The 27,598-nt window shown below is 46.7% G+C and overlaps 1 protein-coding gene across 8 annotated transcripts in view; it reads right to left on the bottom strand.

Annotated features, from left to right (window-relative positions):
- Nucleotides 1–27,598, bottom strand: part of dock3 (dedicator of cytokinesis 3) — a 1,587,592-nt gene that overhangs the window by 449,143 nt on the left and 1,110,851 nt on the right. For 7 of the 8 annotated variants that reach the window (XM_072472048.1, XM_072472047.1, XM_072472050.1 and 4 more), the window contains 4 exons: nucleotides 17,178–17,324; nucleotides 12,916–13,014; nucleotides 4,163–4,257; nucleotides 2,294–2,369 (listed from right to left, as the gene is read on the bottom strand). In XM_072472048.1, the coding sequence (XP_072328149.1) occupies nucleotides 2,294–2,369; nucleotides 4,163–4,257; nucleotides 12,916–13,014; nucleotides 17,178–17,324 (417 nt within the window). The remainder of the gene's footprint in view (nucleotides 1–2,293; nucleotides 2,370–4,162; nucleotides 4,258–12,915; nucleotides 13,015–17,177; nucleotides 17,325–27,598) is intronic. The other variant, XM_072472049.1, reaches the window with a different exon arrangement.

Genomic DNA, 27,598 nt, shown 5'->3' with positions numbered 1-27,598 from the left:
GGCATTTAAAAGTTTATTGGATAAACATATGGATGATAATGGCATAGTGTAGGTTAGATGGCTTTTGTTTCGGTGCAACATCGTGGGCTGAAGGGCCTGTACTGCGCTGTATCGTTCTATGTTCTATCTTTGCACTGTGGGAGGAAACCGGAGCCCCAGCCCCTGCCCCTAAATATGAAGCATTTTTTAAGTAAGTTATATATATTTGAGAATTTAAGCATGTGAACTTGACTGATGCTTCAGCATAGTATTGAAGAAGCATGTCATGTCAAATATGCCATGTTTAAGATGAGACATAGGCCAGGCTTTTTTGGCCCTCCTGTGGCAGGTTTACTGGCGGCGGAGGCAGGGGAGGTAACTTGTCATTGGCCGCTCGTGGGAACAGTCAACGGCCATTTGTGTTGCTCTCAGCCCCGCTGCTGGAGAACCCACCTTGGCCTGTGGCAGGGCCGGAAATCTCGCTGAGGGAAGGACCAGAAAATCCCAGGTATCAAATCTAAATGGGGAGCTCTTTCTAATGCAAATGAAGTTTTAGATTACATTTCTCCCATCTGTAAGCCTGGTGGTAAATGAATCATTTACTGAGGTGACTCTTCAGAAATATACACAACGTGAAACAAAAGGTTAATCCGGTGCACTGCTTCAAACTATGTCAAGAGAACACTGGCTCAAATATTTCTGAAAAGGGGCAGCACGGTAGCACAAGTGGATTGCACTGTGGTTTCACAGCGCCAGGGTTCCAGGTTCGATTCCCCGCTGGGTCACTGGCTGTGCGGAGTCTGCACGTTCTCCCCGTGTCTGCATGGGTTTCCTCCGGGTGCTCTGGTTTGCTCCCACAGTCCAAAGACATGCAGGTTGGGTGGATTGGCCATGCTAAATTGTCCTTAGTGTCCAAAAAGGTTTGGAGGGGTTATTGGGTTATGGGGATAGTGTGGAAGTGAGGGCTTAATGTGGGTCGGTGCAGACTCGATGGGCCGAATGGCTTCCTTCTGCACTGTATGTTCTATGTTCAAATAGGAGAAATAACAATTTAAAACAGATGCTGTGAGTAAATTCTTAATACAGAGAATGATAAGCACTTAGGAACTTGGGATATTCATCTAGTTGGCATGATGGATCTACACTGTGATCTACTGATACGTGTCTGAATTCTGCCCATGCCAGCATAGCTTGACTTGATGTTCAGCATTATGGGCTGGAATTTCATGTAGAGGTGGGTAGAGATAAAGCTGTCAATCAAACAATGTTTCCCTTGTGTTCACCTGTTTCAACAGACTACTGGATATCAGGACTCTCAACCAAGCCTCATTATGCATTATTAGCTGAAAGCCCAGACATCCATTATTCCATTCAAACAGATGCACACGAGGGAAAACAATGCTTGATTGACAGCTTTATTACTTAGATTTACTTTGTCAATGGTTCAGTGTTTAATTATACAAGGTAAAGATACATCAATTGATTATAGCTCTGTTGCCAATACTTTAAAGGTCTTATTGATTGATACTTTTGCAGTAACAGTGGGTTTTTAAGAAAATTACGAATGGCTGAGTTTCATAAGCTTTCCACACAGGCCATTATTACAGGTATATAGGCATGGAAGTGTTATGATTTATAATGGAGGGCCTGAGGGTCCATTTGGAGTGGGTGAGGGAGCATGAGTTGGCATTGGGTACGATGGGCTATTGAGGATGGGTGGGGGTACGGATGATTTGAGGGGGCATTAGGGGTGGGTGGGGGGCTTGATTGGTATGTGGGCATGGGTAAAGCCTTTGGAAGTTATCTTTCAAAAAGTTTCATCATCCAGACTACACTTTACGATACCTCTGAGGGGCCATGAGTCTTGAAAAGCTGGCCTGAATCCATGAAAAATAGAGAACGTAGAGTGCAAGCACTCTTCTCCCATGTTGAAAAAAATGGGGGAACCAGGAATTGGGGTGGGAATCCCAGAATCAGGTCCCATCTACAACTTAAAAGGTCTGTGTTTTCTCCCCAACTCCGTGAAAATCCACTCCTTTTTCTCCAAATACTGAGAGGGAACCTTAGCTCAATTCCCCCTTCATAGCCCTAAGCTATCCCAGTTAATCCACAGTCCCAGCTCCCAAAACTAGTGTTGCATTAAAATGAGATCTGTATTGGCAAAGTCTGCTGGATAAAGAGACCAAAGTGTAAGTTCAAAGAAAGTTCCAGAGCAAATATGCCCATGGGTGTTGCTATTGTGCAGAACAGACCAATAAGTTCATGTAAAGTATGGTGCCATTTCAGACATATTAAAAATAAGAAACAAACCCACCTTAAAATCAAACTCTGCTTCTGTAAAGTTCTTGTGTAATGCAGGAGACAGGTATTGGACTGTTGTAACAATAATACTGCAAAATAAATAACCATAGGTAAATCTATGGCCAATCAAATCACACAGAATCTGAGTAATCAGACCGCAGGAGATGACCATTTGTCTGCTACGTCTTTGTTGATCTTAATTCCTCAACCAGAGCTATCTAATACCATCCCAGTTCCTTCATTCTCTTTACATTAATTTTCAGATATGGATCTCAGTTCCTTTTCCGTGATGTTATAACCTGTCTCGATCCTCATCAATGGTAAAGTATTTTTACTCTAATAATACTCAGTGTAAAAGTAAGTTGTTTTTTCTTCGCCTTTGGTTCCTGAAATCACATAACAGTGCTGGGAAAAACAAAATGTTGGAATTGCACAGTAGATAGATCAGAATCAGATGGAGGAAGGCAGTCATGATAAAAGGTCCCACTTGTAATAATAACCTGCCTTTTCTCTTTCAGATGGTGTTGAACCTGAACTACATTTGCTCTGCTTTTCGCTTTTGCTTCAGATTTCAAGCATTTGTGGTTTTCTGACTGATCACTATGCATCAGTCCTACAAAAAGGAAGAGAGTAAATCTTGGATTTCCATAGTGCCATTCAGAAATTCAGGATATCCCAAAGGCATTTAAATATTCTTTTGAAATGTAGTTACTGTTGTAATGTTGGAAGTTCAGCAACCAATTTATATTACAGCAAGGCCAAGGTCCCACAAAAAGCAATATGATAATGACCAGGTCATATGTTTTAGTGACATTCGTTTATGGAGAACTTTGCGTAAGGCTGTGGAATTTTTTATCACCACCTGAGAGGACAGCCAGGGTCTTAGTTTAAAATCTCATCTGATTGACGCCACCTCCAACAGTGGAGCACTCTCTCAGCACTGCACTGAAGTGTTAGTCTAGATTTCTTTCAGACAGTTCTTGTAAACGATCAGCAGGAGGGCGTCAACAAATTCTTTATTACAACAGGTAGAATTTTTAACTCGAACAGTATTGTTTTCGGACCTAAATACTCCTTATGATTTACCGAAAACTTATTTTGAGAATAAGAGTTTTCATAATTCTGCAGCCACCTGGATGAAGAGATAGGAAACAGAGAAACTGTCAGTTTGTTGGCAATCTTTTACATCTCAGCAGCCAGAGGGCACCCTGGTTTACGACTATACTGCAGGAGATCACTTCCGATAATGCAGCAGTTCCTCAGAACAGCACCGCTGTGGGCATCCAGATTGTATGCTCACTAAGGATGCAAAATTAATTTCTTTGTTGATGCAATTATAAGTTATACATTAAAGATCTGAAAGAAGGAACTGAGGCCATTGATGCTAAGTTTGCATCTGTAGATGATACAAAGATATGGAGAGGGACAGGTTGTGTTGAAGAAGCGGAGAGGCTGCAGAAGGACAGGCTAGGAGGGTGGGCAAAGAAGTGGAAGATGGAATACAATACGAATAAATGTGAGGTTATGCACTTTGTTAGGAAGAATAGAGGCATAGACTATTTTCTAAATGAGAAAAAGCTTCGAAAATCAGAATCACAAAGGGACTTAGGAGTCCTAGTTCAGGATTCTCTTAAGGTTAACATGCAGGTTCAGTTGGCAGTTAGGAAGGCAAATACAATGTTAGCATTCATGTCGCGAGCGCTAGAATACAAGAGCAGGGATGTATACAGGTTGAGGGTGTATAAGGCTCTGGTCAGACTGCATTTGGAATATTGTGAGCAGTTTTGGGCCCCTGTTTTGGGTACAGAGGATAGATTTATGCCCAGATACATTTGGATCACTCTACACCATGAGTGTTCCTGAAATGGTAAGGGAAACTTACTTGCTAGTTAGCAGTCTCATCACCATCCAGTCACGTGGGTAGACACTCAGCTTCATTAAATTACGGAACACACAGAATATTTTTAACAAGAAATCCTAAGAAGGAAAGGAAGACATAAAGCACCTTGGTGAGTTAATGCTAAAGTATCATTTTGCTTACTCCTTTGCTCAGAAGTTAAGTTTTATTTTGTACGAGTTTTGTATGATCAGTGGACGGCAAACCAGACAGCCCAAAGTTAACTCAAGAATGATGCCTGCAAATCATTAAATAGGGACTTGTCTAGCATCTTGGGAGGTCAGTGATGTCGCAGTTCCTCAGGGTAGTGTCCTGGCACAATCATCTTCAGCTGTTTCATCAATGACCTTCCCTCCATCATAAGATCAGAAATGGGATGTTTGTTGATGATTGCCCAATGTTCAGCACCATTTGCGACTCCTCAGATTCTGAAGCAGAAACTCAACTGGACTAACCATATAAATACTGTGGCTACAACAGTAGGTCAGAGGCTAGGAATCTTGCAGTGAGTAACTCACATCTTGACTCCCTAAAGCCTATCCACCATTTACAAAGTATAAGCTCAACACCATCCAAGCAAAGCAGCCCACTTGATTGGCATCCGATCTACAAATATTCCCTCTCTCCACCACAGTAGCAGCAATGTGTACCATCTACAAGATGCACAACAGGAATTCATCAAGGCTCCTTAGATAGCATCTTCCAAACCTACAACTGCTACCATCTAGAAGGACAAGAGCAGAAAAACCTTGGAATACCCTTACCTGGAAGTTCCCCTCCAAGCCACTCACCATCCTGACTTGGAAATAGATCACTGTTCTTTCACTGTCGCTGGGTCAAAATCCTGGAACCCCCCCCCCCCCCCCAAATATCACTGCGGGTACACCTACACCACATGGACTGCAGCAGTTTAAGAAAGCAGCTAACCAGCACCTTTTCAAGGGAAATTAGGGATCGACAGTAAATGTTGGCCTATAGAGCAACGTTGACATCGCATGGATGAAATGAAATTTAAAAAGTTACCGCATTGGGATTACACAGGCAGAGTCAGGCACAACCATGCAAAAAGCTAACAATACAGTAAAATGCCTGACAGGACGTTGGACATACAAACACAGAGTTGCATAAAAGGGAGCATTCTCATTTTGCCGGGATGCCAACTCATCAGTATAACTAACTGACCCACGTGGATGATTTTCTATATCTTCTTTTGATGAGTGGTTTGGAGTGAAAGTAATGCTCCATGAAGTTTTAAATCAACAGAAAAAATAAAATCACCAACATTAAAAGCACCAGGTTTAGCAAGCCATCAAGGAGGGAAATTTGAGCAGCGCTTCAGGAGGAGAGTCTGACAGCAATTCCATCAGCTAATTGTGGTTTGAGTGTTCAATCACTACAGTCAACAAGTCATTCTCAAGATCCATTGACTCAGTATTATTCATAACTGCTTGTAGTTACAGCTGAGGATTTTACCTTTAACAGTGGGAAAAATTGGCAAACGATCAGTAACAATCCTGACAAGTTGTTTCAGAGCTTGTCTGTTATGAGTGACTAATCATTACATATGGTGATCAGTATAGTCATAATCTATTATACTGTATACTATTCAATAGCATCTAGGCAAGGCAGGCATAATAAAAATGCAGAGGGATACTACTACCCTGATGGTAGACTCTTGTTATTTTAAGCGGCCCTACAACACCTGGGCAAATAGGCATGGTGTCAGACATAGGGGGCATCGCCAACCATGAAATCAGTGGTATTATACGTGTGTCATTAAAACTTGGGAGAACACAGCTACTCTCAGCTGTACATAAAGTAATATTTAAGGGACTTCCGGTTGCGGCGATGCGGAGCTAAGCCGCACATTTCGTCAGCTCCCGCTATAACGGACTTTTGGGCTCTCCAGAGGAGCTCCAACGGACGTTTTTTGATTAAATCCCGTGTGGGAAGGTGAAGTAAGGTCCCCCTTACGTTGTATGGCGGAGATTAGCGGTGGAGCGTCAGAGAAAGAGGCTCTGGAGCAGCGGTAAAAACGAGGGGAAAAAACAAGATGGCGGAGGGCGGAGATCGAGCAGCATGGGGGCCGGACCAGCAGGAGTTCCTCAAGCGCTGTGTGGAGGAGCTTAAAAAGGAGGTGCTGGCGCCAATGCTGTTGGCGATCGAGGGGCTGAAGGAGACCCAGAAGGCCCAGGCGGTGGAGCTTCGCGAGGTGAAGGATAAAACGAATGAGAACGAGGACGAGATCCTGGGCCTGGTGGTAAAGATGGAGGCGCACAGGACGGTGCACAGAAGGTGGGCCGAGAGACTCGAGGTCCTGGAGAAAAGGTCGAGGAGGAAGAATCTCCGGATTCTGGGTCTCCCCGAAGGAGTGGAGGGAGCTGATGCCGGGGAGTATGTGAGTACGATGCTCCATTCGCTGATGGGTGCGGAGGCCTCTCCGAGCCCCCTGGAGCTGGAAGGGGCTCACCGGGTCCTGGCGAGGAGACCCAAGGCTGATGAGCCGCCAAGGGCGATAGTGGCAAGGTTCCATCGCTTCGCGGACATAGAAGGTGTTCTGAGATGGGCCAAGAAGGTGCGGAGCAGTAGATGGGAGAATGCGGTGATCCGAGTCTACCAGGATTGGTAGAGTGACTATACTGATCACCATATGTAATGATTAGTCACTCATAACAGACAAGAGGAGGTGGCAAGGAGGAGAGCTGGCTTCAACCGGGCCAAGGCGGTGCTGCACAAAAAAAGAGTCAGGTTCGGCATGCTGCAGCCTGCGTGACTGTGGGTCACTTATCAGGACCAACACCATTATTTTGAAACGCCAGAAGAGGCTTGGACCTTTATCCAAATGGAAAAATTGGACTCGAACTGAGGGGCTGTGGTTGTGGGGGGGATGTTGGTTGTATACGGGGTTGTAAATATGGGTAAAGAATGCTCCATAGGTGGGATGATGGATGGGGTTGTGGGTAGAGTTCTGGTTAAAATTCTTTTTTTTCTGTTGACGGGGGGGTGGGGGGGGGGGGGGGGTGGGGGGGGGGAGCCCCCCAATCCGGCTGATCACGTGGAATGTGAGAGGCCTAAATAGGCCGGTTAAGAGGGCCCGAGTCATCGCGCACCTAAAGGGACTGAAGGCAGACGTGGTCATGCTTCAGGAGACACATCTGAAGGTGGCAGATCAGGTCAGGTTAAGGAAGGGATGGGTAGGACAGGTATTCCACTCGGGGCTGGATGCGAAGAATAGCGGGGTGGCAATACTGGTGGGGAAGCGGGTGTCGTTTGAGGCCAAGAACATAGTAGTGGACAATGGAGGCCGATATGTGATGGTGAGCGGTAGGTTGCAGGGGACGGAGGTGGTATTGGTGAATGTATACGCCCCGAACTGGGACGATGTTGGATTCGTGAAACGGATGTTGGGGCGTGTTCCAGACTTGGAGGTAGGGAGCTTGATAATGGGTGGGGATTTTAACACGGTGTTGGACCCAGCATTAGATCGTTCCAGATCTAGGACGGGGAAGAGGCCGGCTGCGGCCAAGGTGCTCAGGGGGTTTATTGATCAGATGGGGGGAGTAGATCTGTGGAGATTTGCCAGGCCTTTGGCCAGAGAATTTTCTTTTTTCTCCCAGGTACATAAGGCCTACTCCCGGATAGATTTTTTTGTTCTGGGCGGGGCATTGATCCCGAAAGTGGAGGGAATGAAGTATTCGGCCATAGCCATTTCAGACCATGCCCCGCATTGGGTGGAGCTAGAGCTGGGGGAGGAGAGGGACCAACGCCCGCTGTGGCGGTTGGATGTGGGACTGTTGGCAGACGAGGAAGTGTGTGGGAGGGTGCGGGGGTGCATCGAAAGGTACCTGGAGGCCAACGACAATGGGGAGGTGCAGGTGGGAGTAGTATGGGAGGCGCTGAAGGCGGTGGTCAGGGGAGAGTTAATCTCCATCAGGGCTCATAGGGTGAAGAGAGAGGGTAGGGAAAGGGAGAGGTTAGTGGGGGAGATTTTAAGAGTGGACAGGAGATATGCAGGGGCTCCTGATGAGGGACTACTCGGAGAGATGAAGTCTCCAGACGGAGTTCGACCTATTGACCACAGGGAAGGCAGAGGCACAGTGGAGGAAGGCACAGGGGGCGATATATGAATATGGGGAGAAGGTGAGTTGGATGCTGGCACATCAGCTCCGTAAGGGGATGGCAGCGAGGGAAATAGGTGGAGTCAAGGATGGCAGGGGAACTACGGTGCGGAGTGCGGTGAAAGTGAATGAGGCATTCAAGGCCTTTTACGAGGAGCTGTATAGGTCCCAGCCCCCCAGGGGGAAAAGAGGGGATGCGACGATTCTTGGACCAACTGAGGTTAGCGAGGGTGGAGGAGCAGGAGGTGGCTGGTTTGGGGGCACCAATTGGGGTGGAGGAGCTGGTTAAAGGACTGGGGAGCATGCAGGCAGGGAAGGCCCCGGGGCCAGAAGGGTTCCCGGTGGAGTTTTATAGGAAGTATGTAGACCTGTTAGCCCCGTTGCTGGTAAGGACCTTCAATGAAGCAAGGGAGGGGGGGACCCTGCCCCCGACAATGTCGGAGGCGACAATCTCTTTGATCTTGAAGCGGGATAAGGACCCACCGCAATGCGGGTCGTATAGACCGATCTCGCTCCTCAACGTAGATGCTAAGCTGCTGGCAAAAATGTTGGCTACGAGAGTTGAGGACGGTGTCCCGGGGGTGATTCACGAGGACCAGACGGGATTCGTAAAGGGTAGGCAGCTAAACACCAATGTGCGAAGGCCCCTAAATGTGATAATGATGCCATCGGTGGAGGGAGAGGCGGAGATAGTGGCAGCCATGGACGCGGAGAAGGCCTTTGGCCGAGTAGAGTGGGAGTATCTCTGGGAAGTGTTGAGGAGGTTTGGGTTCGGGGGAGGGTTTATTAGTTGGGTTAAGTTCCAGTATAGAGCCCCGGTGGCGAGTGGGGTCACGAACCGGCGGAGGTCGGAGTATTTCCGGCTGTATCGAGGGATGAGGCAGGGGTGCCCCCTGTCCCCTCTGCTGTTTGCATTAGCAATTGAACCTTTGGCCATGGCGCTAAGGGAGTCGGGGAAATGGAAGGGGGTGGTCCGAGGGGGAGAGGAACATAGAGTGTCGCTGTACGCAGACGACCTGTTGCTGTATGTGGTGGATCCAGTGGAGGGAATGGTTGAGGTCATGCAGATCCTAAGGGAGTTTGGAGACTTCTCGGGCTATAAGCTCAATGTGGGAAAGAGTGAGCTCTTTGTGGTGCATCCGGGGGATCAGGGAAGAGGGATAGACGACCTACCGTTGAGGAGGGTGGAAAGGAGCTTTCGATACTTGGGGATTCAGGTAGCTAGGAATGGGTGGGAACTGCACAAACTTAATTTGACGCGGCTGGTGGAACAGATGGAGGAGGATTTTAAAAGGTGGGACATGTTGCCACTCTCGCTGGCGGGCAGGGTACAGTCTGTTAAAATGGTGGTCCTCCCGAGGTTTCTTTTTGTATTCCACTGCCTCCCAATTGTGATTACCAAGGCCTTCTTTAAGAGGGTGAGCAGGAGATTATGGGATTTGTGTGGGCGAGCAAGACCCCGAGGGTAAGGAGGGGGTTCCTGGAGCGTAGCAGAGATAGAGGAGGGTTGGCGTTGCCGAATTTGGGTGGCTACTACTGGGCAGTCAACGTGGCAATGATCCGTAAGTGGGTGATGGAGGGAGAGGGGGCGGCGTGGAAGAGGTTGGAGATGGCGTCCTGTAAAGGAACGAGCCTGGGGGCGCTGGTGACGGCACCGCTGCCGCTCTCGCCGACAAGGTACACCACGAGCCCGGTGGTGGCGGCAACGCTAAAGATCTGGGGGCAGTGGAGACGACATAGGGGAGTGTTGGGAGCCTCGGTGTGGTCCCCGATCAGGGATAACCATCGGTTTGTCCCAGGAAGGATGGAGGGGGGGTTTCTGAGCTGGCATCGGACCGGGATTAGAAGAATGGGGGACCTGTTCATCGATGGGACGTTTGCGAGCTTAGGGGTGCTGGAGGAGAAATTTGGACTACCCCCGGGAAATGCCTTCAGGTACATGCAAGTGAGGGCGTTTGTGAGGCGGCAGGTGAGGGAATTCCCGCTGCTCCCGGCACAGGGGATTCAAGACAGGGTGATTTCGGGCGTATGGGTCGGGGAGGGCAAGGTGTCGGCGATATACCAGGAGATGAAAGAAGAGGGGAAAGCTTTGGTAGAGGAGCTGAAAGGTAAATGGGAAGAGGAGCTGGGGGAGGAGATTGAGGAGGGGCTGTGGGCTGATGCCCTAAGTAGGGTTAATTCCTCTTCCTCGTGTGCCAGGCTTAGCCTGATACAGTTTAAGGTAGTTCACTGAGCGCATATGACGGGGGCGAGGCTGAGTAGGTTCTTTGGGATGGAGGACAGATGTGGGAGGTGCTCAGAAAGTCCAGGGAAACATGTCCATATGTTTTGGTCATGCCTGGCACTGGAGCCGTTCTGGAGGGGAGTTGCGGGAACAGTATCTAAGGTGGTGAAAGTCCGGGTCAAGCCAAGCTGGGGACTAGCACTATTTGGAGTAGTGGACGAGCCGGGAGTGCAGGAGGCGAAAGAGGCCGGCATTCTGGCCTTTGCGTCCCTAGTAGCCCGGCGAAGGATCTTGTTAATGTGGAAAGAGGCGAAGCCCCCCAGCGTGGAGGCCTGGATAAATGATATGGCAGGGTTTATCAAGTTGGAGAGGATAAAGTTTGCCTTGAGAGGGTCTGCGCAAGGGTTCTACAGGCGGTGGCAACCGTTCCTAGACTATCTCGCGGAGCGTTAGATGAAGGTCGGACAGCAGCAACAGCAACCCAGGGGAGGTGGGGGAGGGGGGGGATATCTTTCGTTGGGGGAGGGGGTGGAGGAGGGAGAAGGTTTTTTTTTCTGGGGGGCATTTGAGCAAGAAAACACATGAATGATCCGGAAAACTGACATGTACGGGAGGAATCCAATGTACAAAGTTCTGTACCATATTGACTTGCCATGTTCATGTCTTGCTATGCAAGCTTTCTTTCTTTTTTGTTACGGGGCGGGGGGGGGGGGGGGGGGGCGGGGCGGTTTGTTTGTATGGTTGAAAATTTTGTTAAAAAATTCTTAATAAACATATTTTTAAAAAAAAGTAATATTTAAGGTACATTACAAGATTCGATAATTAATCTTTGTCTTTTGTCGAAACTTGGGCGTTACTATGACTATTTGTAAGGTTTTAAGTACCACACAAAAGATACATTAGTATCTTTTTTTCTAGAGCATGTGTCCTCTCTATTGCTTTTTTTCAGCCCTACCTCATGACAGTTAATAACAGTTATTATCTCAAAGGTCTAGGAGTGCACATTGGAACGCCTTTATAGTATCTAGCGAGGAATGTCCTTTATGAGACCTTTGACTTTCCTGGGGGCTGGGTTAGAGGTGGAGGGTCATATGTTTTGGGCATGTCTGAAACTGAGGGAATTCTGGCAGGGATTTGCAGATGTTATGTCAGAAGTCCTGGAAGGTAGGGTAACTCCGAGTCCAGAATTAGCAATATTTGGGGTGTCGGAAGATCCGGGGGCAAAGGGGGACGGGGGGGGGTGGAGGCCGATATTCTGGCCTTCTCCTCCCTGGTGGCCCGGAGATGGATCTTGCTGAGATGGAGGGACTCGGAGCCCCCGAAATCAGGAGTGTGGGTCAGTGATATGGTAGAGTTTCTCAGTCTGGAGAAAATCAAGTTTGTTTTAAGAGGATCAATACAGGGATTCGGCCGGAGTTGGTGGCCGTTCATCGATTTCTTTAACAAAAACTGAACGTCAGCAGTAAGGGGGGAAAGGGAAAAAAAAGGGGGTGGGGGGGGAGGTAAATAGGATGCATGGTAATGTTAAACAAGGACAGAGAATTTAGTATACGGGTAATTGGGGATCGGGCAGGAGTAGTGGGGTACGTGGTTTATTGTGTGTTGTTATTTTAGGGGGCATTTTGTGCATCGACCCGCGCGGTTGTTTTAGAAATGTCAATAGTTTAAATTGTGAAAATTACAAATGCTTCAATAAAAATTTTTTTTTAAAAAAGAGGTGGAGTATTTTCAGACCTCTGTCATTGCCATCATATTCTAAATGTAGGGCGTACTCCTGGCCAGATGTAGAATAAAGTTTCCTCTTTTGTTTGCCAACACCTGTCCTTAATCCTAACTTTAGGACAGCCCCCAGCCCCCCTGCTTTAATTGCATTCCACAAAAGCCAATTATGACCTTTCTGAATGCGATTGACAATTTTGTGCAAAATTCTAGGCCTTTTTTTGCTGTGTATATATGCCCACTTTAGGAACTGGGTTCAGGCGATTCAAGTCCTTTTTTATAGCCAGCTACGAGAGAAAATACTGTACATTATAGACAGACAAATTATTTTCCAATGTCGTCTGCACTACTTTGTGGGAATGACCTGATATTGAAGGAACCAACAAGACGATAGATGGAAGACTATGTGACTGTATTAATCTGATTTCTGCTTATGGTTAAAGGAACGTGCTCCCTATGCTTGCACTCAACAGCAGTTATACTCTACAGAGAATGACACACAATGGGAACAATATAAAAGGAGAGACCAGCACCATGTTTGGGTGTGCAAAATAATATAATTACTTTCTGCTGGATCAGAGCTCATTCCAAGGAGTTATAGAGAACGTTGAGAAGGCCCTGCCTTTTCTAATACTTATATTTTCACTTATGTTAATCATAGAAGCACAAAGGTTTACCTTGAGCTCTTCCTTGCTCTGGAAATTATCTAGTAATTGCTGGTAGTGGTTATCTGTCATTTGCCGAAGCAGGGACAGTAGGCAGGTGACATACTCCCCCTAGAGAACCAAAGCAAAGTACAAACATCAGTGACATAGGTCATGACACAACATGGTACATCCAGTCAAAGAGGTTGAAATGGCTGTATCGGGAAGAAGATGCACACAAACAGATAGAGGTTTGTTATGTAATTGTACATACAACTCAGGTTGAGTATCCTTAATCCATAAATCAGAAAACTGGACACATCCATAAAGTGCACCTTTTTTGAATCTCATCAACCTTTAGTAAGGGAAGTCTAAATGTTCATCCATATTGTTTCCTATGTGATTTTTGTGGTGAACATGTCAAAAAGAAACTTATTACAGGTACCCCGTACTTATTATTCAGTGATACATCTCACTTTTGGAGCCATTTTATTTACTTTAAACTATAGTTTGCTTTGTCTGAGGCTACTGGAATGTAAGTTGTATGTGGTATCTGAAAAACGAAATGGTCTAAAATCCAAAATCCAAGGATTTGGGATCAAGGATACTCCAACTGTATAAACTATTTAATAAGTCAAAAGGGCCAACTGACATTTCAGGCTGTGGAGAGTTTGTGTTGCCTACTCCACAACTCTCCAATCCAAGCCTCCATGGTCTGACAGGAGTTAAGAAGCTCCAGCTTGTGAAGAAAGGCAAAAAAACAAGACTTGATACTGGAGGAAAAGTTAACAGCAAATTGTCTGTCAAAGGGGAGCTAACAAACGCTCATTTATTTCATTTAATTTGTTTTACTGTTTCACAATCCCTATTATTCTTAAGCTCCCCACTGGACCATTTTAGCACAAAGCCATATAGAACAGATGGGTCCAAAATTCAATTTAATATATGTGCTGAGTTAGCCGACTGTTGTCAAGGCAGCAGTCGGAGTGCTATAATTGGTCTTAGAAGCCCTGGGCTAAGAAAGGGAAAAATAAGGGGATGGTAGATTTCTATGTAAGGATGAGCTAATTGGGTTGAGTGGTTTTCTGCATCTATATAATTCTTTGTGACCTTTATAAAATCAGTCAACCTGTGACCTTTGGCTATCCCAATCTTTTGGGGTTGTTCAGCTGTCATTTAACACATTAGGTGTGGAAAATAACTGGAAACCAATTATGAAATCAATGGCAAAATCTAATCTAACTACAGCAACAGTGAATTAATCAATAGGTTTTGGGGGAGGATGTGACAGAAATGTGCATTTATTGTTTACAGTTCGCCAGATGAATTATTGTTTAAAGAGGCATTGTCGTCAAATCGCCCAATGAGGGAAATCGGGATATCGAAATATCGAAATCGAGAAGCAAATATGTAAGGAGATAACAGAGAGCTGCCGGAAAAATAAGGTGGTAATAGTTGGGGACTTTAACTTTCCCAACATTAACTGGGACAGCCATAGCACTAGGGGTTTGGAAAGAGAGAAATTTGTCGAGTGTATTCAAGAAGAATTCCTCATTCAATATTTGGATGGCCCGACTAGAGAGGGGGCAAAACTCGACCTCCTCTTGGGGAATAAGGAAGGGCAGGTGACGGAAGTGTTAGTGAGGGATCACTTTGGGACCAGTGACCATAATTCCATTAGTTTTAAGATAGCTATGGAGAACGATAGTTCTGGCCCAAAAGTTGAAATTCTAAATTGGGGCAAGGCCAATTTCGATGGTTTAAGGGGAGAACTTTCAAAAGTTGATTGGGGGAGCCTGTTTACAGACAAGGGGACAGCTGGTAAGTGGGAGTCTTTCAAAAGGTTGTTAACTAGGGTTCAGGGTGAGCACATTCCTCTTAGAGTGAAGGGTAAGGTTGGTAGAAGTAGGGACCCCTGGAGAACTTGGGGTATTGAGGCCATGGTCAAAAGGAAGAAGGAGGCATATGACATGCATAGGCAGCTGGGATCAAGTGGATCCCTTGAAGAGTATAGGGTTTGTTGGAGTAGAGTTAAGAGAGAAATCAGGAGGGCAAAAAGGGGACATGAGATTATCTTGGCAGATAAGGCAAAGGAAAATCCAAAGAGCTTTTACAGATACATAAAGAGCAAAAGAGTGACTAGGGAGAGGGTATGGCCTCTTAAGGATAAACAAGGTCATCTATGTGCGGATCCATAAGGGATGGGAGAGGTCCTAACTGAATATTTCTCGTCAGTATTTACTGTTGAGAAAGGCACGAATGTTAGGGCAATTGGGGGAATAAAAAGTGATGTCTTGAGGAGTGTACATATTACAAAGAAGGAGGTGCTGGAGATATTAAAGCGGATTAAGATAGATAAATCCTCGGGTCCTGATGAAATGTATTGCAGGATGTTGTGGGAAGCTAGGGAGGAAACTGCCGGCCCCTTAGCTGAGATATTTGAATCATCGACAGCCACAGGAGAGGTGCCCGAAGATTGGAAGGTAGAAAATATTGTGCCCTTGTTTAAGAAGAGCTGTAAGGAAAAGCGTGGAAACTACAGACCAGTGAGCCTTACTTCTGTCGTGGGTAGGTCGTTGGAAGGTATTCTGAGAGACAGGATCTACAGGCATTTAGACAGGCAAGGGTTAATTAGGGAAAGTCAGCATGGCTTTGTAAGGGGAAAGTCATGTCTCACGAATTTGATTGAGTTTTTTGAAGGGGTAACCAAGAAGGTAGATGAGGGCAGTGCAGTCGACGTTGTCGACAAGGTACTGCATGGTAGGTTGTTGCAAAAGGTTAAATCTCACGGAATCCAGGGCGAGGTAGCCAACTGGATACACAATTGGCTTGGCAACTGAAGCCAAAGGGTGGTTGTGGAGGGTTGATTTTCAAACTGAAGGCCTGTGACCAGCGATGTGCCTTAGGGATCGGTGCTGGGTCCACTGTTATTTGTTATATATATATATACATATATAAATGATATAGATGATAATGTAGGAGGCATGGTTAGTAAGTTTGCAGATAGCACCAGGATTGGTGGCATAATGGATAGTGAAGAAGGTTATATAAGATTGCAACAGGATCTTGACCAATTGGGCCAGTGGGTCGATGAATGGCAGATGGAGGTGATGCATTTTGGTAGATCAAATCAGGGCATGACCTACTCAGTTAATGGAAGGGAGTTGGGGAAGAGTTACAGAACAAAGAGATCTAGGAGTTCAGGTTCATAGCTACTTGAAGGTGGAGTTGCAAGTGGACAGGGTGGTGAAGAAGGCATTCAGCATGCTAGGTTTTATTGGCCAGAATATTGAATACAGGAGTTGGGACGTCTTGTTGAAATTGTTCAGGACATTGGCAAGACCACGCATGGAATACTGTGTTCAGTTCTAGTCGCCCTATTATAGGAAGGATGTTGTTAAACTAGAAAGAGTGCAAAAGAGATTTAGGAGGATGCCCACAGGACTTGATGTTCTGAGTTATAAGGAGTGGCTGGGACTTTTTTCCCTCGAGTGTAGAGGTTTAGGGGTGATCTTACAGAGATCTACAAAATAACGCGGAGCATAGATAAGGTAGTTAGTCGACACCTTTTCCCAAAGGTAGAGGAGTCTAAAATTAGAGGGCATAGGTTTAAGGTGAGAGGGGAGAGTTACAAAAGAGACCAGAGGGGAAATTCCAAAGGGTGGTGAGCATCTGGAACGGGCTGCCAGAGACAGTGGTAGACACGGGTACGATTTTGTCTTTTAAAAAGCAGTTAGACAGTTACATGGGCAGGGCGGGTATAGAGGGATATGGGCCAACTGCGGGCAAGTGCGACTAGCTTAGTGATAGAAATTTGGTGGCATGGACAAGCTGGGCCGATGGGCCTGTTTCTATGCTGTAAACATCTATGATTCTATCTATGATTCTGTCACTAACAAGTGATCACACCAAAGCATCACTGATTTCACAATGATCGGATCTTTACTGTATTGGGGTATAAAGATTCCAGTAAAAATAATTGAAAGAATATCAGGTTTAAACAGGAAATTATCAACCACTCTATCGCATGATAGAAATTATGCCAATTATGGCAAAGATCAATGTTTTAACTCACTGGAGTTCTGTCAGATAAAAATAGTTCTTTAAGGATTAGAATGCAGTCAATCTAAACATACCTAAGCATGGAAGCTGATGACGTACAAGCATGAGATTTTGAATTCACACATGATGTTGCACCATAAAGCAGGTGGAAAGACTTATGGTGGGGTTAGAGGTGTGGGGTGTGGAATCCATAGATGGGTGAGGACTATTAAAAAGGATTGTTAGTTACTAACAGTTATCTCCGCCGTGCACTGTGGGCAGCGCTGTCCTCTTACCGCCTCCGCCATCTGAGACTTATTCATGATAGCAAGTAGGGTCTGCAGTAAGACATCAAGAAGGCTCTCGACCATCATCTCTACCTCTTCTGACACTGAGCACTCCTGAACCACAGCACAATGACACAGTTAGTGCATCAGAAACATGAGAACAAGGGTTGTAAACTAATGGCTCATAGAAAGTTGTCTAGTATCGTAATATTTAAGCTCTGTTAACAGCAATTTTTACCATAATGAGAAAATCTTTGGTTTTATTAAATTTTGATCAATATCGCTCCTGTGGAATGCCTTGGGACATTTCACGTGTTAAATGTGGTATAGAAATGCAAGTTGTTGTTGCTGTTGAGCAGATTAAATAGCTAAGGTATGCATCTTGCATAAACCCATGAATTTCCAATTGTTGTCTTATACCAATACATTTAGTTGAAACAAAGGAAAGGGAATATAACAGTCCGTCACAATATTTTACACTCTGTTTGGTTGACTTCTTCAAGGTAAGATCTGTCAGACAGATAAACATCTTGCGTCTGGCTATTCATTGTTCAGCCTTGACAGAGGTGTACTGAGCTCTGCAGGAATTTATAGCTCATGCATTATGTGCACTAACTCATCCCAGAGGATACTTTTTGAGACTGCATTCTGTTTGTCAAGGAACATAAGAAAGCTGATTTATCCAAAGAAACGGCAAAAAGCAAGAACTGAAAGCAGCAATCTGAAAAGGATACATCAACACCTTATGGACTATGCCAGTCTGAACTGTTTGCATTTTTTTTGCTTCTATGGCTCTTGTTTAATTGTAAATAAATTTTATCAGTAGATTAGCTAGCATACAAACACTTAATTTAAGGTGCTTAGCATTTTGCTATCCATCAGATGCTTTGATTAGCCTATGTACATATTAACATTTGTTCCTGGGATGTGGGTGACTCTGACAGATCGCATTTATTATCAATCTGGTGGTGGATTGTTTTCTTGAACTGCTGTAGTCCACGTGGCAGGAGGTAGAAAATTCTCAGATTTTAGTTGAACAATGAAGTAACATAAATATATCCAAATCAGGATGGCTTGTGAGTTGCCCTTCTCAGTGTCGAGATCATATGACTGGGAACTGGTCTCAAAGTACACCTGTCATGCTGCTGTAGTGTATTGTGTAGACAACATACATTGTAGCCACACTGGGGCTGTGTTCGTTGGGGTGGATATTGAGTTCAGTGGCCAGGAACCCGGCATAGGACATAGTCAGGTAGATGTCAGAATCATAAATGCACTGGAATAGTTTGCCCAGGGGCAACTCGTGTTGATTGTATATTAATGGATTTAAGTGTTTGCAGGTGGTGGGCATCATCTTGTGCTCTATGAATAGGAACAGGTCAAAACTGTGATTGTTGGGTGAGGAGGTTTGGACTTGGAATGTGCATCCCAGACAGTATAAAGATTGGCTCCAGTTCTATCATTTACCAAATGGCTTTCTAGATTTTAATAGGGCAGCAGAGAGTGTTGCCTAAAGGTGAAGGTTGGAAACAAAGAAAAAGAAACCAGGCAGAAAACTAAAATCCCAGGGTTGCACGGTGGCGTAGTGGTTAGCACCACTGCCTCATAGCACCGAGGACCCGGGTTCAATCCCGGCCCTGGGTCACTGTCTGCGTGGAATTTGCACCTTCTCCCCATGTGTGTGTGTGGGTCTCCCCTCCACAACCCAAAGATGTGTTAGGTAGGCGGATTGGCCACGCTTAATTGCCCCTTAATTGGTGGGGGGGGGGGGGGGGGAAAGAATTGGGTACTCTAAATTAATATTAAAAAATAAAATGAAAGTCCATTGTGGAAAATGGCAGAAAGCAAGCGTAAATTGTTGATGTGATTATGCTTTGATGTTCTCAGTCTGAACCATATGACCAAATGAAGAACAAAGTGGATATGTGAACAAGGATTACATCCTGACCAACAGAAACCAAGGTCTCTCTTTGCCACTTCCGAGGAGTTGTAAAATCAGAAGTACTTTGTGAGATGGTTGTCGGTTAATTGCGGAGTGAAGAAGTTTTTTGATTTGAGTTCTTGGAGAAAATCTACAAAAAAAACCTGATCTATTAAATACCTGTGAGGCATGCGCGGATTTGATAAATTTTGGAAAACAGGGGCGAGATTCTCCGACCTGCCGGGGCCTGGCGTGAATACCGCCCCCGCCGGTTGCCGAATTCTCCACCACTGGATATTCGGCGGGGGCAGGAATCGCGCCAGTTGGCGGGCCACCCCCCGCGATTCTCCGGCCCGGATGGGCCGAAGTCCCGCCTGCGTAGATTAAACCACCTACCTTACTGGTGGGACAAGGCAGCGCGGGCGGGCTCCGGGGTCCTGGGCGGGGTGCGGGGCGATCTGGCCAGGGGGGTGCCCCCACGGTGGCCTGGCCCGCGATCGTGGGCCCACCGTTCCGCGGGCGGCCCTGTGCCGTGGGGGCACTCTTTCCCTTCCGCCTCCGCCACGGTCTCCACCATGGCGGAGGCGGAAGAGACTCTTTCCACTGCGCATGCGCGGGAATGCCATCAGCGGCCGCTAACGCTCCCGCGCCGCCCGGAGATGTCATTTCCGTGCCAGCTGGCGAGGCACCAAAGGCCTTTTCCGCCAGCTGGCGGGGCGGAAATTCATCCGGCGCCGATCTAGCCCCTTAAGGTTGGGGCTCGGCCCCCAAAGATGCGGAGCATTCCGCACCTTTGGGGCGGCGCGATGCCCGACTGATTTGCGCCGTTTTGGGCACCAGTCGGCGGACATCGCGCCGTTTCCGGAGAATTTCGCCCCAGATGTCCATTCCATGGGAGAATATATCATGAAAAGTAACTGATTGTATAAAAGATTGACAAAATTCAAATTTCTCATGGAGATCTCTTCATTGATTTCCTCCCTCAGCCTCTGCACCAAATGGCTTCTCATCCGTGGTAATTTCAACCCCCACCTCAACTCATCGTTTTCTCTTTCTTCTCTGAGTTCACTGCCCTCTTATCCACACTAAATCTCTTCCCAACCCATATTCACAGCCATGCCTTGCCCTTTCTGTCTCATGTGGCCTTTATCATGGATAAAGTCATCTCTGATCACTTGCTGGTATCACTCTCTACTCAACCCACATTCCCCTTCCATGTCCCAACCTTACCTCCTTCTGTACCCATTCCTGAACAAAAAACCTGATTCATTCACAGCTGCACCTTCAAAAACCCAGCGTTCTAGCATTTACCCATTGCCTGTCACAACATTCTGCAGCTACTGATTTGCTTAATTGCATCCTCACCTCTACCTTTGATACTTTAGTCCCACAAAAAACTTGGCCATTCCCCCTGGTTTGGTCCTCATCTCAATTCCCTAAAGTCCAAGGGAATAAAAGAACGGGCAGATAAGTGGTTTATTCATCAACTATACATCTGGCTGGACCACATAAAACACTATTGGGTCCTGCTCTCATCTGCTAAAACTGGTCACTATTTTAGGATCATTCTAGAATGCAAAGATAACTCGAGGCTTCTTTTTCTACTGCAAACCATTTTCTTAAACCCCTCTCCAAATCTCCTGCATCCTTACCTCCAACAGTAAATGAGTGGAGCTCATGCACTTTTTAAAAATTAAGATTGAGATCACCCAATCAGCTGCAATTTGCTGTGTCCCGTTTCACAAGGCCACGAGCCAAACTCCCTCTAAAGGCCCATCACTACACGAGCCATGAAATGCATTGTTCTCTTCCCCACATGTACTCTCCAGCTTACCTTGATTTAGATTTGTCACGTGTACGGAGGTACAGTGAAAAGTATTGTTCTGCATATAATCCAGGCAGATCGTTCCATACATGAAAAATATAGGGCATACGATTGTCCATGAGACCCAACTCCTACTCCCTCAACTTTATTCCCATTAAGTTGCTGACCACCTCACCACTGCTCATGCTATTCCTGTCAGTTGATATTGTTAAACATTCTGTCTTCAGATGTTAACCCTCACTCCTTTAAATCTGCCATCATCACCCTCTCCCCAAAAACCTACACAACCTCATAGTCCTTGCAAGCAACAATCTCATTGCCAAATTCCCTATCATCTCCAAAGTCATCAACAAGTTGTCGCATCTCCAGGGGAGGTGGTGGCGTAGTAGCATTGTCATTGTTATCCAAAGACCCATGCTCTGGGGACCCGGGTTCGAATACCACCACAATAATGACACTTGGATTCAATTTAAAAAAGTGATGACCATGAAATAATTGTTGATTGTCAATAATGCCCTTTAGGGAAGAAAATCTGCTACCATTACCTGGTCTGACCTACATATAATTCCAGAGCACAGCAATGTGGATGACTCTTAAATGTCCTCTGAAATGGCCCAGCAAACCAATCAACTCAAGGAAAGTTAGGGATGGGCAATAAATGCTGTCCCAGCCAGCATGCCCACATCCCCTGAATGAATAAAATAAATCTCAATTCTGTTGCCATCTTTACCAGAATTCCATGTTTGAATTCCTATCTAGTTTCTGTTCCTGCCACAGCGCCAAAACAGCTTTTCTCAAAATCACAAATTACATTCTATGTGACTGTGATGAAGGAACGGTATTCCTCCTCATTCTTCTTGACCTGTTTGCAGCCCTTGACACACTATCCTCCTCCAATGCCTCTGCATTGTCAACCAATTTGGGTGTGGGAGTTGGAGGGGCTCAAACTCCTTGTGTCTGTTTCCAATCTTATCTATAGCCAAAGTATTAAATGCAATGACTGTTCTTCCTGTTCCCACACGTTTAGCTCTGGTGTCTCCCAAGGACCTGTGCTTGGCGCTCAACTCTTTTCCATCTACATGCTGTCCCTCTGTAGCATCACTCAAAAGCACAAATGTTAGTTTTCACATGTATGCTGACGACGTCCAACTCTACATTACTACCAGCCTTCTCAGCTTCTGCATTGTTGCAGAATTATCAGATTACTTCCCCCACATTCAGCACTGGATGAGCAGAAATGTCCTCCAATCAAATATTCTGAAGACTGAAGCCATTGTTTTAGGTCACTGTTCCAAACTCCAGTCTCTAGTTCCTGACTCCATCCCTCTACTTGGCAACTGTCTGAGACTTAATCATTCTACTTTCAGCCTTGCTGTTGAATCTGACCTTGAGATGAACATCTGGCCACAGATTCACGCCATCACTCAAACTGTCATTTGCCACCTCTGTAAGATTGTCCGACTTTGCCCTGCCTCAGCTCATATGCTAATTAAATCTCTATTCCTGCCTTTGCTTTGTCTAGACTAACTATTCCAATGCATCTCTGGCTAGGCTTCCACATTTACCCTACGTAAACTTGAGGCCAGCTAAAACACTGCTGCCCATGTCTTCCCTCACACCAAATCTGGTCCACCCATGGTCCTCCCTGTGTTCACTGACCTACAATGGATTCCAGTCAAGGAATGTAATTGCTTTTAACAATTTTAATTTTAAATGATTTTAAAATTCTGATCCTTGCTTTCAAATCCCTCCACGCTCTGTGGTATTCTTGATTTTAATCGCTCCATCGTTGGTGGCTGTGTCTTTCAGCTGCCTTGGCCCTGAGCCATAGAGTTCCCTCCATAAACATCTCCTCCGAACCTCGATTTCTTCCTTTAAGGTGCTCCTCTTTCACAAAGCATTTGGTCATCTGACCTAATATTTCCTAATGCGGCTCGGTGTCATATTTTGATTTATTTTAAAAATATATATATTTATTCAAATTTTCAGAATCAAACATTAACCATATTATCAACAATCAAACAGCAAAGTAATAAAAGTACAAAGTCAAAAAGTTATATACACTTATTTCCTCAAAATTGAAGCATAAAACTTAACCCCACTATAAATTGAATCACCGAACAGTTGATGGTGTCTAGATCTTTAAAAAAATAAATATCTGGATGCCACCTCAGGTAGAACATTCCCACCGACCCCCGATGATATATTTAATTTTTTCCAAGTGTAGAAATGACATCAAAACATCTGACTAGGCAGATGCATTCGGTGGTGTGGGAGACCTCCAGCTAAGCAATATTAGCCTCCGGGCAAATGCAAGAACTCCCGCCCCTTCCCCAGAGTGAAATGCTGGTGAGTCTGAGACCCCAAATATGGCTACTAATGGACATGGTCATAGGGCCACCTGAAGAATCTCCCATATTGTATTAAAAAAGAAAACCCAGAAGCTAGACCAAGACCAAAACAGGTGAGTGTGGTAAGCTGGAGCAAGTGACCAATGATCACACTTGCCTTCCACATCCTGGAAGAACCCACTCATCCTCACCTTGGTCCAATGTGTTCTGTGCAATATTTAAACTGAATAAGACTCTGTAGGGAGCAGGAAGAAGTGGAGTTCACCCCGTAGGAGGGCTTCCCTCCAAGGCTCAACAGTAAGCACAGGACCGAGTTCCCTCTCCCATTTCTTCCTCACTTTCGTCAAAGGGGCGGGATCTGCTGTCAGGATAAGGTCATACAAATGTGAAATAGACCCCCTGTCAGGCTGTGCCAAGGACAAAAACCTCCTCATCAAGGAGGGGGTGGGGCTAAAGGAAAAGAAAGAAAAAACTTACAAGAAAAATCATGAATTTGAAAATAACAGAAGAGGTTAGAACTGGGCAACTGAAATTTGTCAGCCTAATTCCTCAAAACTGGCGAATCACCCGTCTACGAATATACCTCCAAAATGCACAAGTCCCTTTACCTTCCAGGACTTAAATGAAAGATCCAGCCCGAAGGTAAAAAGAGGTGATTATTGAAAATCGGGGTGAAAGAAGACATGGACAGAAGTTTGAAATGCTGTCGAAACTGTTTCCAAATCCTGAGGGAGGAAATCACCACAGGATTAAAAGAAAATCCCACAGGGGAGAAAGGCAGTGGTGCAGTAATTATAGCGTGAAGAGAGGAGGTGATGCATGAGCGAGACTCCATTTTGCCCCAAATCGAGTCAGGGTCACCCTGGAACTACGGATAGTTTAATTTAAGAAATGAAGCCCAATTATGGGCTGCACGGATCCCCAAGTAACAGAAATTGGAGTCAGAAAGGCAAAATGGCGAATTAAATTGAGTTCCTCGAGCAGGTGGATTCACTGGAAAACAGTCACTCTTACTTACGTGAAGCTTATAGCCGGAAAAGATATCAAATGTACTTAGGGTCCTCATTATTTTATCTATGGAGGGTGTCGGGTCTGTGATGTAAAAAGTAGGTTGTCCGCATAAAGCGATACGTGATGTTCCACTACATTCCGACAAATACATCTCCACTGATCAGAGGCCTTCAATGCCATCGAGAGTGGCTCAATAGCCAAGGCGAAGAGCAGTGGGGAGAGAGAACAACCTGGCTCGTGCCCCTTCCCAAGGGAAAGGCGTCTGAGAATACAGTGTTTTTGCGAATATTGGCCTTATGGGCATTGTACAAATGACTCCAGGAGGCAAATCTAGGGCCAAATCCAAATCTCCTGAGAATCTTTTTTTTAGTATAAATTTAGAGTACCCAATTATTATTTATTTTCCAATTAAGGGGCAGTTTAGCGTGTCCAATCCACCTAACCTGCACATCTTTGAGTTGTGGGGGTGAAACCCATGCAGACACGGGGAGAATGTGCAAACTCCACACGGACAGTGGCCCAGGGTCGGGATTCGAACCCGGCTCCTCAGCGCCGTAGTCCCCGTGCTAACCACTGTGTCACGTGCCGCCCCCTTCTCCCGAGAATCTCAAGTAGATAGTCCGATTCAACTCTATCAAATTCTTTTTCTGCATCCAAAGACACTATAAACTCGGGTTCAGGAGCTGTGAAGGCGGAGAAGGTGAGATTTAGAAGGCATCAAATTTTTTCGACAATTGTCAGACCTTCACAAAGCCTGTTTGGTCCTCTGCTATTCTACCCGGGAGACAAGGCTTCAGCTGGAGTGCCAGGACCTAAGTCAGCAGCTCAACACCCACATTCAAAAGTGAGATGGGTCGGTATGACCCACATTCTACTGAGTCCTTGTTCCCCTTAAGTGATCTATGGCCACACCACGCTCAAACAAGGGTGCGGCATAGGCGGTAGAAGCCTGGAGAAGGCTCCTGCAGGTTTTCTGGCAGCCAGTACACCTTGCGAGATCTATCTAGATCTTGTGAGGCATCGGGATCAGGATCCTGCCTGGAATGAGCGTGACCAAGCTGCACTCGCTGAAGTCAGTTTAAAACCCACTTCAGCGAGCTCACTTGGGATCTACCGGCTTCCCCAGGGAGGCCCCAGCCGGGCGCTGTTCATCATTGGTCCACAAAAAGGTGGACCAGGCGGAATGGCATCCGGGGGCCTCCCAATCCATCGGAGGCCCCAGAGTGATCAGGGACAGGGCAGGGTGGCCCCCTGACCCTCCCCCTGGAACGCATGCACATTGGCACTGCCAGGCTGGGACAATGGCACTGCCACCCTGACACTGCCAGGGTGCCCAGGTGGCACTGCAAAGCTGGTGGGAGCACTGCCAGGGTGCCCAAGTGCCAGAGTGGCAATGCCAAGGGTCAGGGCCTGAGGGGGGCCATGCCCATGAAAGGAGGATGGGGGGGATATGAAGGGTGGGGGGTGCATGGCAGGTACGTAGGGGCCTATGGGACGTTGGGGGAGGATCCTGTAAGGGGCTGAGGGGGGCCTGAAGAGGGGGCCTTCAGGGATCCCATGGTGGGGTGTCCTCACCTGGGGGAGTGTTTGGTAATGCCCATCTGTGTGGGGGTGACATTGCCCATAGGGACCCTCAAACTCACTCAGAGATCTGGGCACCCTTTCAAAATGGTGCCCCAATCTCTGAGGAGCCATTCTGGCCAGCGGGTTCAGCTCCCCAGGATGAAAATAATTCTAAGGATGCAATTTAATGAAAAGGTTCTAAGTGCGGTAGCAAACGGAACTGCCGCAAACTTCCTGACGCACGACCCGGCGAGGCTGTCACTGGTATCAAATGTTAATTGGTCCACTTAACGAGGTCCCATGGGTTTCACGGCGCAAATGATGGTCCTGCCGGCTGATTTACTGGGGCCGTACCCGCCAGCTCCCCATTAACAAGGGGGAGCAGGATTTCAGGTGGCGGCCCTGGAGTGAGTGGTCCCACATTTGGTGGCTCCCGCTCAAGGTGGATTTTTTCAGTCTTTTCCCTGCCCGAAGGGTGAAGCATTTGAGTGCAAGAGGTGCAGGAGTGCCCGGGGAAGTTTTACTCCTCTGGTGTGGCTGGTGGATGGATCCACAGACGCGGAGTGGGACAGGAAGAAAACAGCTGCTGGAGCAGGACAGTCTTCATGGTGCACCACAGGATAAGATGACAAAGGGCAAGGGAGCTGCTCTGCCCGCCCAGTGGTCAACGGAGCAGCTAATAGAGTTCCTTAATGGCAAGTTCTGCCAGCAGAGGATAGAGGCTCTGGAAGACCTGGCGAAGGTGGCGGGACCGATTAAGTTGGGGATCGAGAGAGTGGAGCAGAGGCTGGAGTCCCAGGGCCGGAGAAAAGTGGAGGATGTGGTGGGGGAGCATGAGAAGCAGCTGACCTTGTTGATGGCTGAGGTTGGGGTGATGCGAGAGACCCAAAAGAGGCTGAAGGAGAAGGTGGAGGATCTGGAGAATCGCTCCAGAAGACAAAATCTGAGGCTGCAGGCCGGCAAGCTGCCGAGGGCAATGGAGGTGCGGTTGCACCGCTTTCTGGATAAGGAGAAGATTCTTTGATGGGTGAGGCAGACTAGGAAATACATCCGAGAAGAGAAATAGCTGCGGGTGAACCAGGACCTGTGAGCAGAACTGGCGAAGGGGAGGGCCGGGTTTAACCGGGTCAAGGCTGTCCTCTTTAAAAGGTGGGTGAAGTTCGGAGTACTGTACCTGCCCCACCTCTGGGTGACTTTCCAGAAGCCGGAGTACTATTTCAGCAAGCCAAAAGAGGCAATGGAGTTTATGAGGGACAATGGACTGGGACGAGAGTGCGGACATTGAACTTTGGAGGAGTTTGTGCATGGGTTTTTAAAAAAGTTTTTATCTTTAAAAAGTCTTTGATGGTGAGTTTTCTGGAGGGTTGGTTTTTTATGGGGGAACATTGAGGGTGAGTGTACCTTTTGTTGTTCTTAAGGGGGTATGGTTGGGGGGGGGGGGAGGGGAGCATGGGGGCGGAGGCCACCATGCTAGCTGGGCAGGCTAGTTAATGGGAGCGAAGTGGGGATTGTCAGGAGGCAGGCGCGGGGGGGGGGTTGGGCTGATGTTTTGTTTAAGGGTGGGGGAGGGTTGCTGACAAGGGTGTGGTTGATGTGGCGCAGTTTAAAAAGGATTTATGACGGTGGATATCCGAGGGTGGGCCTGTAGGGTCATGTGACACAGGCCGGCCCAAAAAGGGATATGGCTGATCGACAGTGGAAGGGGTTGGGGAGTTCC

The sequence above is a fragment of the Scyliorhinus torazame genome, chromosome 13 (genome assembly GCF_047496885.1).
Source record: "Scyliorhinus torazame isolate Kashiwa2021f chromosome 13, sScyTor2.1, whole genome shotgun sequence".
Lineage (NCBI taxonomy): Eukaryota > Metazoa > Chordata > Chondrichthyes > Carcharhiniformes > Scyliorhinidae > Scyliorhinus > Scyliorhinus torazame.
Note: the sequence above shows the minus strand (reverse complement) of the source record. Positions and strands in the feature narration are given on the sequence as shown.